At 42.9% G+C, this 14,392-nt stretch overlaps 1 protein-coding gene across 1 annotated transcript in view; it reads right to left on the minus strand.

The window, feature by feature from the left end:
- Window positions 1–14,392, minus strand: part of LOC122803951 (ectonucleoside triphosphate diphosphohydrolase 5-like) — a 759,259-nt gene that overhangs the window by 233,253 nt on the left and 511,614 nt on the right. The window contains exon 9 of the mRNA XM_044073628.1: window positions 5,375–5,515. Within this exon, the coding sequence (XP_043929563.1) occupies window positions 5,375–5,515 (141 nt within the window). The remainder of the gene's footprint in view (window positions 1–5,374; window positions 5,516–14,392) is intronic.

Raw genomic sequence — 14,392 nt, forward strand, 5'->3', positions numbered from 1 at the left:
AAATACAAATTCATAGCTATGTTGACTAAGCTTTTATGAATATTCATTATTTCTACAGAGCTGTATGCCTCTTTTCTGGCATTGTTGCAGGGAAAGCAGTAAATATACGAAGCAGGAGTAATTTGCTGCATTATTTAATTGTTCATATTTAAACAGTTTCCAGCAGACAACAGGGAGTAGGGCTGGCCCTTCTTAAAATGAAACTCTAAGCAAAGGACTCTATATACCCAATACACCCCAATTTTTTATTAAGTCCAACTAGAGAGTTAACAGTCCCTGAATGAAGTGTTTACAATCTTCTCACCACACTTTTGAGGTGGCTGCCCCCTGTGTTACAGCACTACTGCACTTTTCTTCTCTAAGTTTTGTAGTATATGGCTACTGGAACACATACCAATTAAGTGCAAAATAAGCTTCGTTTTTAAATTTCTATAGCATTTCAAGGAGTTGCAGTCTTTCCAAATGCAACTCATTGATACTATATAGATCATGTGTCACAGATATGCTTTTCTCATGGCAGCAGCTAAAAACTCTTCTTTTTATGTCATTATGCACCCCTTTTGTCCTTCACCTCCCTCTAGTACTCCAGTTGAGGGGGGGGGGGTTGAATCGTGGAACTATAAGATATGCATGCCTTTTTTAGAGCTGCTGCAGTAGAGACTGATTCAGTGACTGGATCACAAGTTTTAATCATTGGAAGGCTGACAATGCATTCCTTAAAACTATCATTTCTCTGATGAATTCTTTTAACACTAACATAAAATAAAAATGCTTATCAGTTTGAATGTAGTTTTGTATTCGAAAAGCAAAGCGATTTTTTCTCAATACGTAATATGGTTTGTTTTTGTTAATTGCATTCACATTTATAAAAGTCTGTCCTTTTCACTTTACAGACCCAGTAGAAGCCAGTATCAATCATCTATTATCTCAGAACTCAAAAGACTCTTATAGCATATGCAGATACATGCACACACAGACACACACACACACACATACCTACAAAAATTAATGGCGACTATAGTTCCAGATTAATAGCACTGCATTACTCACTGTTACAAAGTCCTAAAGGGATAGTGAATTTAGAAAACTTAAGGCATCCTTTTTTTTTTTTTTTTGCCAGTATTTTTTGGCCCCTGATCCATCTGCTAGCCATCAAGCCATGCCATCAAATATTATTTATTCTGTTCTGCTTCTGACATTGTAAGATACAAAAGTAAAAATCAGGAGCCGGGAAATGTAGCCACTACCCTACAGGAAAAGATTTATAATACCTCTAACACCCCTCCTCTTGTCTGCCAGCAGACGGAAAGCTATGACAAGCTGCTATGACTGCATGCTCTTCTACACCTGCCACGTCCATTTGAAGTGAATTTCTTTTTTGCTTTTGCTCACATCTCCAAACACTTTTGCAATATCGGACTCTCCCTAGACAGAACTCCTTGCAGTGGGTCTTTAATGGACCCCTTCTCCTTAGATGAATGAGCATCTGTAGCTGGCTTCTTTAGTTTCCAGATCACTACTGAAATCCAGGTGATTTGGAGAATAGCAAATGCCAAATATCTATATTGAGGTTCTGGCCAAACAGGTGCTGTTTTTGTTGACATAACCTATGCCTTTGATGGACTGTCTTATACATTTTTTTCATCATCTGTGATTTACCCAGTCATTTTTTTCTCAAATATTATTACACTTCAACATAAAGAGTGCAAGTTCCTCACACTTTAATCCATATCCATCTGCATTAACAAGAATGTCTTAAGACCAGTTATTAACACTATTCCCAAGTCCTCCAAACTGCACATAGTGGCATTAGACCACTTGTTTTGGGGGAGGCAAATATCCAGTACCCTTCATGTTGAAGACTGAACCCCTTGTGCATCCTACTTAAAATATTCTGAGGTCACTGCACCTGGTGAAAGATTTCCCTTTGTAGTGTCTTCCAGTCACTGATGCATGCTTTCACATCCTGTGCATTACTTAAGTTGAGTATTCCAGCTGCAAGCTACACCCGTTTATCTGAACCCCATTTATTTATTTTATTTTACATTTGTTTACCAGGAAAGTCCGACTGGGCATGGATCCCATTTTCAGCGGAGGCCCGGGGAGAAAAGCTCCACAAAGATTAGAGCAGCAAATACAATACATATGTTAATAAAGTAGAGTACAGAGTCAAAAGTTAATAAAGTACAGTTTCAAGGCCAGGAAAGGAGCAAAACGTAAATATACTATAAGGAAAACAGTGTGCTACAATAAACAATACAGTTGAAAGGACATTCTATTCAGTCATTGGTTAAATTCATCAGTGGCTAGTACAGTGAACACACTGATTAAGAGTATGGAAAGGAGTTGTTGCAAGCTTTCATAGAAGGTTAAGGTATGATATGATCTAATTAAATGAAGCTACCCAGGGTCAGAACAATTACATAACCAAGAGGTATGTAAATGGGACTGGAGGAGTTTTTTTTAATTATTTTTGTTTTCAGTAGTCCTAATATCTATGGGGATATTTATCCAGAAATCTGTATCTTCTGATATAGTAGTGACAGTACTAATGTACCTTCCACCATTCTTGTTCCCCAAATAATTTTGGACATATGGAGATACCCTGTGCATCTCTTACAGATGAAATGTTTCAAATCAATAAATAAGTAAAGTTTCATCAGAAGCAGCAATTTAACATGCTCTAGTCTGAGCTAACTCCAAATTAATTTTCTCTCTTATTATCTAAGCCTGCCCTTAATTACCCGTTACTAATCTATACCAGTCTACATTTGTACTATGTCTTGTCTGCTCCTCTCACATTCCTGTAAGTTGACCCCTTCTCCTGTCAATACCCCCAATTCTATCCCCTATACTTGCATTTTCTTCTCTTTTCAGACACTGTTACTACTTGTAGACATTACTACGCTCTCTTAAGCCTCTTTTTATCTCATCATCTGCTGATGTAGCCTTCGTTACCAGTTTAACTCCCTTGCTTTCATTTTCTCTTTCTTAGTTTTTTTATTTTTGCTGGACTATCCCTGATGAGGTATGGTGCATGTTTTGGAACATTGTTGGCAATGAATACTCTTCCTATACTAGAGAATCCCTGTAACTATTAATTTGTATTATTACCTTCTAATCTAATTTAATTTGGGGCATCTGTAGCCAGCTCTGCTAAAAAGGGGCAACGACAAGTCCGAATATACCCTGTAGGCAAATGCAAATAAAATAAATGCATACTAAACAAATGTTACCATAACTTTCAAAGGTAGCATGCTGCCATTGACTAAACCTGCAATAGTTAAATATGTTGAACTATTCTTGCAGTGTGAGATAAATAATATCTGGAAGTCTTTTTTGTCTCACCCCCAAAAGGGTACATAACTATACCAGAAGAATGTAGTGCTCCTGAAATCACAGACACTCAGGTTAAAACAGCCCTCTCCAAAGCCAAAAACACAGCATCAATGGGACCGGACGGTGTCCCAGGCTGTGTCCTACATGAGCTCAAAGATGAACTAACCCCTCACCTAAAAACACTGTTTAAACTCAGCCTCTCCACAGGCTACGTGTCCACAGAGTGGCGCACAGCAACAGTTATTCCTCTCCACAAAGGTGGAGCCACAACGGACCCCGGGAACTATCACCCTATAAGCCTGACTAGCTTGGTCTGCAAAGCTATGGAGTGCATCATCATGGATCTCATTAACAGAGACACTGGAAACCTCCAAACACTGGAACCTACCCAGTTCGGCTTTGCTAAGGGCAGATCATGCCTCCTAAACCTGGTGGACTTCTTTGAGACAGTTACCAAGGCTATAAATGAGGGAAAGGTGGTCCACACAGCCTACCTAGACCTCACAAAGGCCTTCGACACCATTCCCCACTCAGGTATATAGACAAGCTCACCAGCCTGAACATAAACCCCTACGTCACGAGATGGGTTGCCAACTGGCTCAAGGACAGAACCCACATGGTAAGAGTTGCGGGAGCTAGGTCTGACTCTAAATCGGTTACAAGTGGAGTTCCTCAGGGCTCAGTCCTAGGACCCCTCTTGTTCGGCATATACTTCTCAGAGGTACAGGCAAGCACAGGAGGACTATGGCTGACCAGGTTCGCAGACGACTGCAAACTAGGGGCTATAATTGACTCTCCGGTTGACACAGACATCCTCCAAAAGGGTCTCACTGAAATCAAAACCATGGCCTCAAGCTAAATGCCAAAAAGTGCATAGTCATCCCCTTTGGAAAAAACCCACAAACTACCACATAGGTGGTAGCCCCCTAAATATGGAAGATGTACTAAGGGATCTGGGGACCCAAGTAGATAGTAACCTCTCCTTTGATAATCACATTGCCAAAGTAGTTAGAAAATCTTTCTACGTTGCCCACCTAATCACAAAAGGGTTTGCATCCAGATCGAAAGAGGTCACTGGGCCCCTCTATGCATCACTCATCAGGCCCATCATAGAGTACAATGCCCCATTTGGGATGTACCTTACAAGACACCTGTAACAACTGGAAAGACCACAGAAGTACCTCGCCAAGAGGATCACTGGCCTCAAGCAGATGCCCTGTGCAGCTCGACTGAAGAAACTCCAGCTGTACTTGGTTGCATACCGCCTACTCAGAGGTGATCTCTGCCTGACATACAAGGCCATATCCAACCCAGAATTGATGGACATGCTCCACCTAAAGAAAACCATATCCCCTCGAGCCACATGCTCCTGGGATCTAAACCTCACCACAACAGTAAATAGGACGTGCTGGAGGGATAGATTCCTGTGCCAGAGACTTCCCATGCTCTGGAACAAGATTCCAATCTACATTAGGCAGAGCTCCTCGCTAACCCTCTTCAAGAGAAACTTTGGCGAGTGGATGGGAAACAGAAAGTTTACCCCAGGGATCACTTCAATGGCTCTGCTGGACAGAGGCACAGGGAACTAATCTAAGGGGGCAGCAAAAGGCAACACATTCCAGCTAGGGTTATAAATGCCTTCGGGCAGATAGCCTAGTATCTACTTATGAACCTAAGTGCTGGAGGAATATGTGATTGTATGACAGTTTTAAATGATATGCACTTGGAGTAGTTTATTTTGCACAGTATCTAGATACAAGATGGAATACATAACAGCTTCATCAGTCAAGTTTAGACAAAGCCAAATTAGCATATCCACTGCCTACCCTACTGAACTCTAACTGTAACAATCCTGAGATGAGCAAATATATTGTGCAGCATCCTTTACCGCCACTTGAAAAGACTTCAGACACAATATTTCTTTAAAAGATACTCCTAAGAAAAAAATGTCACCACCCATAGTCCAAGAATGTAAATAAAAGCACACCAAATGCAGACATGACTAATGAGAAGACGGTGAGTTGTGGAAACTTACCTATAAGCCCTGTATCCACAGCTCGGTCATAATAATAGGAAAAGGCATAGAAAGTGCTACTTGCAATCTCTTCTGGTTGATGAAGATTTCCTCTGACCACTTTTGCAACTTCTGAGTAGCATGTCTGAAAACCAGTCACACCTAACAGAAACAATAATTGATCAGTGTAATGGCTATTACACAGGAATAGAATAAAATCCTAATCTATATGCACAGCAAAACAAATTTCCTTATGCAAGTCAGAAGAAAAGCTTTGGATTAACTATGAATAATGAATTTGGAAAACACACATGTAATCTTATGTGACTCCAACTTCAATGTGTTGTCATATGTTGTCTGTATGAAACTAACCTTTGTCTGCTTGTTTGTTTGTGAAAGTCTTTACTCTAAACATATACAGCTTATCTGCCCAGTCATGGAAAAAGTGCCTGCTATCGATCCCCAAAAGCCTGCAACAAGAGTGCTCTTCAGTGGCAGTAAAGCTATTAAGGACATGGTGCACTAACTGCCAATTTTCTAACTTGAGCTGTCAATATTCTAAGCACGTAGTAGGTGCCCACAAGTTTTGCAAGGTGTCTGGTGGTTATAGCATAAACAGAATATAACCGATACAGCTAAGTACTACAGCAGTCATTGAATGATGAACATCAGTAGATCTTCACAAGAACAATGTATCAAATATTCTTCCTCCTGTCTTTTATCCATCACTCTGAGGCATAGGCAGGACGGAGCGAAGGGGGTAGCTGCCTTGGGCACAAAGTGTTAGAGACACAATTATCAGATGCAGACCAGTCTTGCAGTACCAGCCAAATCTGCATTTGCGGTCAGGGTTGAAGTGCTTCAGTTCTTCATGTATGGTATTTTTTTCCCTCTCCTTAACTCAAAGTTGAGGGGGAGCCAGATCAGTGAATGCATGCTACCATCACTAACTAGTCTTTTGCTTTTTTCTAGCAGTATCTACGCCCCCTCAGTGTATGGCAATATCAATTCCCCACTGGTGTGGCATATATTCTGCACCAGGGTAAAACATTTTTAGCTTATTCCATATTCCGTCCTTAATGTATGGTACCATATCACAATTAACAGTAATATTCAGCGACTTGGAAGGTCAACACAGAAAATATGACAGAGGACAGTAAGTATCAAGTTTGCTTCATGAATCTCTGTCTTTTTCACAGTTCCATTGGGGGGGGGGGGGTTACCTTGCAGGACTGTACAATTTTCCTACAAGGAGGACTCTTGCAATAATAAAATAAATAGGAACTTAGCTTTGAGAAGGAGTAGGGTGGTGGATTGTTATTGCTAGCTATCCTTGCAAGATTAACCTTCCAAAAGCAGCTCTACTCTGAGGCTGTTGCCCTATATGTGGAGGTACACAAACAAGTAGCAACTTCACAGATACTGTGGGGAGTCATTTTACCCCCAAAAAACTACAGAGGCGATTGCTGATCTTGTAAAGAAGTCTTGGATTAATTACCATTGGAAATGTCCTATCATACTTATCACAGAAATATAAAATGCAGTAAGCAGATGCTTTGATGGTGCTTATCTTGTAACAAGAAGACTTTTTCTGGCATAAAAGAAAACTATATTTAACCTGCACTACTAAATATATTTAACCTGATAGCACTTGTATACACTATGCAGTATACGAGTCATTTGTATGCATTCAACATGTGAATATAACTTCCCCTTTATATCTGCAGGAGAAAATATCAGTTGATTTTTAAGGAGATGCTGAAATTATCTTTGAAACAAATTAATGGCTTCTCTTTTAGAGATCCTGCCCAAATGGAATACTGTATAAAACATTCTGTACTTCAACACCTGTAACTGGATATTTTCCTTGCAGAAATAAGAACATAATCTTCCAGGATGAATCTGCTATAGGTGCTGCTTTGAAAGGGGTTTAATGTCTCTGTGACAACATTTTTAACTCCACAATGGTGAAACTGGGTGATGTGATGGTCTGAAAAGTGATACACTCTTCAGCAACAGTATGACGAAGTATTAATAGAAAATGAAGCAGGACTCTAGAAAGATCAGAAATGGCAGATAAAATGCACTTTTTCTGTAGAATAATCAAGGTGTAAATGTAGCTCTGGAAAGTAGACATGCATCAAGATGGCGGTTGCAGTGACTGACTATTAATCTAGACTGAAAACCACTTCCACTTTGTTAGACATGACTCTTTTGGCACGTAACTCTCAAAGCACCTAAATCAATGTGAAGGGACTTTAATTCTTCTTCAGCAAAAAGATCTCTGGTATCTGTACCTTTAGCTATTCTGACAAACTGAAAGCATGTACAGACTAATGGGGGGTGATCTCCCCATAGCCTTCAGTGGTATGAGTAACCCCAGCATTTTCTGGGCTACTTTATTCTCCACTGGTTCAGTTTAGGTGAATACCTGCTCTAGGGACCCAAACCTATACTACCACAGCACCATCAGATGGCAATAAAGGTACCCAACATTAATCACAGTACTTTGCTAGCAACCTTTAGAAACTGTTTGGATGGGTGATTACATATCCTCACACTGGATATGTACAGAAAATAAACTGAAAGGGGGACACCAATAATCTTTCACTAGTAGTGGATGTTGTGGTTGATGTTGGTGGTCTCTCTGGCTGTAATACTGGTAATGATATAAAAACCTATGAACCTAAAGGGAAGTCTACTTTAATACCTAAAAAGTATTATGGGAGGGATCATCCAAACACAAAGGCTGAGGAAATCTCAAATTATGACGAAGAATACTGCTGATCTGTTTTGTTAGGATGGCCTGAAGTACTCACATGGTAGACCACAGAAAGGAAGAAATACCATGCATTTGCTATGATAAGCGACATGGCAAGCTAAATGCTTCATTTGTGACCAACTGTAACAGGATTAATCTACTAATTTAAAACCAATAGCACTAGGCAAGTTACTCTTGCTTTAAATGCTTAATACTGAGTGTACTGATACAGTCTACATGTTTCTTATTGCTGAATTAGTGACTTTGCTTTTAAATTAGTTTACTAGTTCTTTCTGGTGGCAGAAGAGAGAATACAGGCTAATGTTGGGAGTTGCTTGCCACTGGGATATAATCCAAGTGAACTGGTATTGGTTGGTGTGCTTTGTTGACCTTTTTCCTTGCTCTATTTGTTTGCTATAAATAAGGCATTTTAGAATGATGCTGAGCATCGCACTGCATGGTTACAACATGCATGGTATTGATGGCAGGTTTCTTGATCCATAACCTTTTTAATACCACTCTGCATCCCCCAACTCTTATTAGCACTGTAAGTAGTAGTACCTAGAAGCACAGACAGCTACTGTTATATGCAATATGAGCGACACAGAGTATCTCTTGTACTCCAAGTAGCCCCTACCAGTCCACAGTTGTTCTACAGAGTCCAAAAAGTACAGTTGTGTACACTTACCATAAATGTAGATGTCTGAGTGTATTCACTGTTGCAGTCATCACATTTGGGTTATCTGCCTGCAGGTAGCCCTCAGTCGGCCCAAATACCAGTGACTTAGTATTTCTGCGTCGGTTGCTGTCGCTCCAGGACTGACGTCAGGGGTATAAAAACAGGAAGCCGACGCCATTACATCAGTTTTTCTTGCACCAAATGTCAGCAGCCCCCAGATAGGGAGCTAAGTTATGGTGGAGAAAACACCACCAGTAAAAAGTAAATACCAATACCAATACCCCTGAAGGGGGTGAGTAATAGGCATAGAGAGGAGAGAGAGAGACAAGGAGGCTGGAGGGAGGGAAAGCAGGACTGCAGCAGTGAATACACTCGAACATCTACATTTATGGTAAGTGTACACAACTGTACTATGTTCTTCGTGTTTCACTGTTGCAGTCATCACACTTGGGTAGATTCCCAAAGCTGAAGAAGGGTGGAGGCAGTCAAGAAGAGTTGGGGCTGGCAAGTATGCCTTGCAGGACTGCTGTTGCAAAACCCACCCTGGATTTGAAAAACATAGGCAGGTGGTAATGCTTGGTGAAGGTGTGTACAGAACTCCAGGTAGCAGCTTCCAGGATGTCCCTGGTAGGGACTCCCCTGAGGAATGCTGTAGAGGTAGAAGTTGCCCTAGTGGAATGTGTTCTGACCCCCTGAGGGGTTGGTTTCCCATGGTGCTTGTAGCAGAAATGGATGCAATGTGCTATCCATTTGGAAATTGTTTGTATTGAAAAGGCCTTGCCCTCTTGCCCCTGGTGCAAAGCTAACTAGTAACTGGTCTGATTTCCTGAAGGGCTTAGTCCTATCAAGGTAGAATCTGAGCTGTCTGTGCATATCCAAGGAGTGCAGGATCCTTTCCCCTTTATTTTGAGGATTAGGGAAGAAAGTTGACAAATGGATAGATTGGTTGAGAGCCACACTGGACACCTCTTTAGACATAAAGGAAGGGTTAGTCCTGAGGGAAACCCTGTCAGAATGGAAAATAATGAAGGGTTCCACACACAGTCATAAGTGCTTGTAGCTCAGACACTCTTCTAGCTGAAGTGATGGCCAGAAACAAGGCTGTTTTCCAAAAGAGGAATTTTAACTCTGCTGACGCTGCAGGCTCAAAGGGGGAAAGCGTGAGCTTTTCCAGTAGAAAGTTAAGGTCCCAAGCAGGGGTGGGTGCTCTACTTGGCAGCCTTAAGTTGTTTGCCCCTCTCAGGAACTATTTAATAAGAGGGTGAGAGAAGACAGGTGGCTCAGTGTTGTAATGAGCCGAAATGGCAGCGGCATGGATCTTCATGGAGGAGAAGGATAGGCCCCTGTGGAGTAGATCTGCTAAGTAATCCAGGATTAGAGGCATGGAGGGCAGGGTTGTTTCCTCTCCTTTAGATTGAATCCAGGAGCAGTACCTTTTCCACTTATCAGCATAGGATTTCCTTGTACTGGGTCTTCTGGCATCAAGAATGACATCCAGCACCTGCTTGCTAAAGCTATGTTACTGGGGGAGAATTCAAAGAATAAGACAAGCTGCAAGATTTAGGGTTTGCAGTTGCGGATGCAAGATCTGTCCCCCCTGCTGAGAGAGAAGTGTTGGGTTCTGGTGTAGGTGCCAATGTGGCACCAGTGACAGGCTGCGCAGGAGTGGGTACCAGTGCTGGCGTGGCCAGTCCGGGGTAATCAGAATTGTCCTTGGTCTGTCCTGTCTTATCTTGAACAATACTCTTGAGAGAAGGGGCAGAGAGGGAAAGGCATAGATTGAGAGATGTACCCACTGGAAGGATAGGGCATCCACTTTCCAGGCCCTGCTGCGAGGTGTCCTGGTGCAGAATTTGCTGAGCTGACTGCAGGGGGAGGCAAAGAGCTCCACCTCTGGGGTCCCCCCATTTCTGAATCAGAAGGTTGAAGGTGATGGGTTCTAATTGCCACTCGTGTGGGTCTAGGAGATTTCTGCTTAAGTCATCTGCCAGTCAGTTTTGTTTGCCTGGCAGGAATTGAGATTGCAGATGGACCTACATGTCCAAGGCCGTGTTCCACAGGGCCATGGCTGGCCTGCAGAGTGGGTGAGAGTGGGTTCCTCCCTGCTTGTTGATGTACCACATAACTGTGGTGTTGTCTGTTGTTATTAGCAGGTGTCCTGGTGAGAGTAGGGATCTGAAAGCTGTCAGTGTGCTGCACAGCTAGCATCTCTTTTTGGTTGATGTGCAGATGAATTTGACTTGGGCTCCAGTGGCCCTGAATGCACTTGGCGTCCATGTGTGCCCCCCAGGCATAGTCTGATGCATCTGTGGTTAGGGTCTGGGCAGTGTGGGGTTGAGTAAAGGGCAGTCCCTTGATGTAGTTGCATGCTGCTGCCCACCAAAGAAACTCTGTCCTTAGACAGGGTATGACAGGAATGATGGTTTCCAGGTCCTGAGAATGTTGGCACCAAAGACTTTTTAAGTACCACTGAAGTTTCCTCATATGCAGTCTGGCATATGGAATTAGTAGGATGCATGAGGCCATGAACCCTAGGGCCTGCAGGATTTTCCTTGTGGATAGCTGGGCTCTGGTGGCCATATGAGTAAAAATAGTCTGTCAGATAGGCTTGTTTCTCTGGAGTGAGGAATGCCATTCTGGGCTACTGTGTCCAGGCTTGCTCCCTGGAATACAATCTTTTGACTGGGGACTAGTTGTGATTTCTTTTCGTTGATGGTGTACCCCAGGGAGGTTAGAAGGTTTTTTTTTTTTACAAATGTTAGGTGCTGCAACAGCATTTCCTGTCTGCCTGAATCAGGCAGTTGTTCAAGTACGGGTAAATTTTAATATTTCTCTGTCTGCAGTAAGCAATGGCTGGAGCCAGACATTTTGTGAATACTATGGGAGCAGCGGATAAGCCAAAGGGAAGTGCAGAGAACTGATAATGCATAGATCCTGCCCTGAAGTGTAGATATTTCCTGCATGACTCCCTTACAGGGATGTGCAGATCGGCTTCTTTTAAGTCTATGGTGACTAACCAGGCATCTTTGGCTAGCATAGGTAGAAGCTGCTGCAGGGTGAGCATTTTGAATTTTGGTACCACCAGGAAGGTGTTGAGAATTGAAAGATCTAGTATTGGGCGCCAAGTGCCTTCTTTTCTGGGTACCAAGAAAAGTCTGGAATAGAATCCTTGACCTATCTGTTCCGCAGGAACAGGTTGAATTGCCCTTATACAGAGCAGGGATTGAACTTGGTTTTGTGCCTCTGCCCACTGGTTTAGAGGAAGGTTTGGGAACCCTTTTGGGTCAGCAGTGAGTGGAAGTAAAATTTGTACCCCTGGGATACAATGTTGAGGACCCATCTGTATTTGGTGATGGAAATCCAGTATTTGCATGAAGGGCAAATTTTCCTCCTAAGGGCACAAGCAGTTGGACAGAGGTGGGGAGTGGAGTTGAGAAGTCATTGGGAATTCTTTCCGTAAGGGGGTGGCTTAGCACTCCCTGCTTTAGAGGTGGAGGCACTCCATTGCTTAGATCTCTGCATACCCTGGGAATGTAGTCTGGGGGGGTCTGTTTCCCCTAGATCTAGTTTGAGATGGCCTTGAGGGGGCTGGAAAGGACAAATGTTTCAAGGGGAAATGCCTACTGAATCTAGGAGACTGTACTTGCAAGAATACTTTCACTGTCTGCATAGATTTAGATTTTTCTTCCCTCTTTTTAAGAACCTTTTCTGCTTTGGTGCCAAACAGATTGTCCTTGTTCAAAGGAGCGTCTAATAACTTTGATTTGACATGGTCTGGCAAGGACTGCTCCTTAAGCCAAGCATGCCTTCTCAGTACAGAACCAGTGATTGCTGCCCTGCAAGATGCTTCTAGGGTGTCAAAGCCACACTGCAATGTATGTTTGCTGACTTGGCTTGTAGAATGCATAAGCTCTTGCAATTCTTTATTTTCTGCACAGTCTGTAAAGGTAGATATTTTTTGCTTAACAAGTTCTATAATATGTTGTTGGTACTTCAGCATGTGAAACTGACAATTCAAAGCCCTAATGGCGAGAGTTGCAGAGGTATATATTTTCTTACCCCATCTGTCCAAAGCTCTGGAATCCCTGTCCGAAGGGGTGGGATTCTTAGCTGTAGTTGCTTTGATACCTTTAGGCCCCTGGGAAATGACCTCTGGGTCAGCAGTAGGATTTCTGAAAAGGAATTTGTGAGAGTCAGGTACTCTGTAGTACCTGTCTGGTTTCCTAGGAGTGGGGGGTAAAGTATCAGGAGTAAGACTGGATTCCATAAAGACATCATCAACAACTTCCAGGACTGGGGGTATTGCTAAAGGCCTAAGTTGTGGCAAGCCTAGAAATTCTCTGAGTCTCTTTTTGGACTGAGGATGGTCTTGGCATTCCCAATGGAAATGCTATCTTAAAGTATGTGACGTTTCACCAAAAGAAAAATCCTCTGGAAGAGAGGCAGAGGGAATGGATTCCTCTGCATCAGAATCCTCATAAGCAGATAAGGGCATGTCTTCATAATCAGAACCCTCAGAGTCGTCAGACTCTTGGTCTGTTGAAGCTGCTGGGGACTGATCTCTTTTTCTCTTAGCAGGGGAAGGCTGACTTCCCCTAATCAGCATAATAAGGCCTTCTGCCATTCTAAGCATTTGATGTTGTGGCAAGGGAGCAGGTGCATGCACTTTGGTCATCAGTTTTCTAGGCATAGCACATACTTTTGGCCTTAGAAACTCAGTATTAGACAAAACTGAAGTAGTCGGTTTCTGTCGAATACCGGTAGTGTGAAGAACGTCTTCAGAAGCCGGTGCCTGCTCAGCGGCTCTAGAACCATCCAAGGTAGAGACATCCGCAGGTTCCATAGTCGAAGAAGAGTCTCGCGGCATACCAGACTCCGAACGGGTCTCGGTAGAGGCCTGCAAATCCACTGAAGTGGGCATCAGGGGCTGAGAAAACGCCTCACTGAGTATCGGTGAACAGGTGACTAGCTTAACGGAAGTGCCGTCGGCAGCTTTGGACTTGTGCAGTCCATCTCTGTCTTTATCCTTACGTTTTTTTCGGAATATCTGTTGTTGGATGGCTTACCAAAGCCATTTTGGATTATGGAGATTGAGAACGAAAGTATTAAGGGCCTGACGACGAATGGTCCGGGCGTTGAACAAAGCACAAAACCGACAGCGAGGTACGTCGTAGTCTGGGCCTAAACATGTGATGCAGTAAGAATGAAAATCTCAGTGTGGTATTTGCTTTCCACAGGCAAGACAATTGTTAACTTTTTCGGAAATCGGTTAGAGCAAGAAAAAACGATCCCCAACGGGGTACTTAGCTTTAGAAGACTTCAGGATGATTCAATTCGTAAACGAAAACTCAAGTAGTGGCCGACTGGCACTCATGCGAACTGCTTCTGCTTCGGGCTCCTCGGCAATAAAGACTGATCTAATGGTGTCGGCTACCTGTTTTTATACCTCCGACGACATGACGTCAGCCCTGGAGCTACAGCAACCGAAGCAGAAATACTAAGTCTTTGGTATTCGGGCCGACTGAGGGCTACCTGCAGGCAGATAACCCAAGTGTGAAGAAGAACATCGGTCGCAGCTGCTATATGTTGCCCAGCGCAG

Source organism: Protopterus annectens, chromosome 6.part0, assembly GCF_019279795.1.
Source record: "Protopterus annectens isolate FY-2018-M chromosome 6.part0, PAN1.0, whole genome shotgun sequence".
In the NCBI taxonomy this organism is placed as follows: domain Eukaryota; kingdom Metazoa; phylum Chordata; order Ceratodontiformes; family Protopteridae; genus Protopterus; species Protopterus annectens.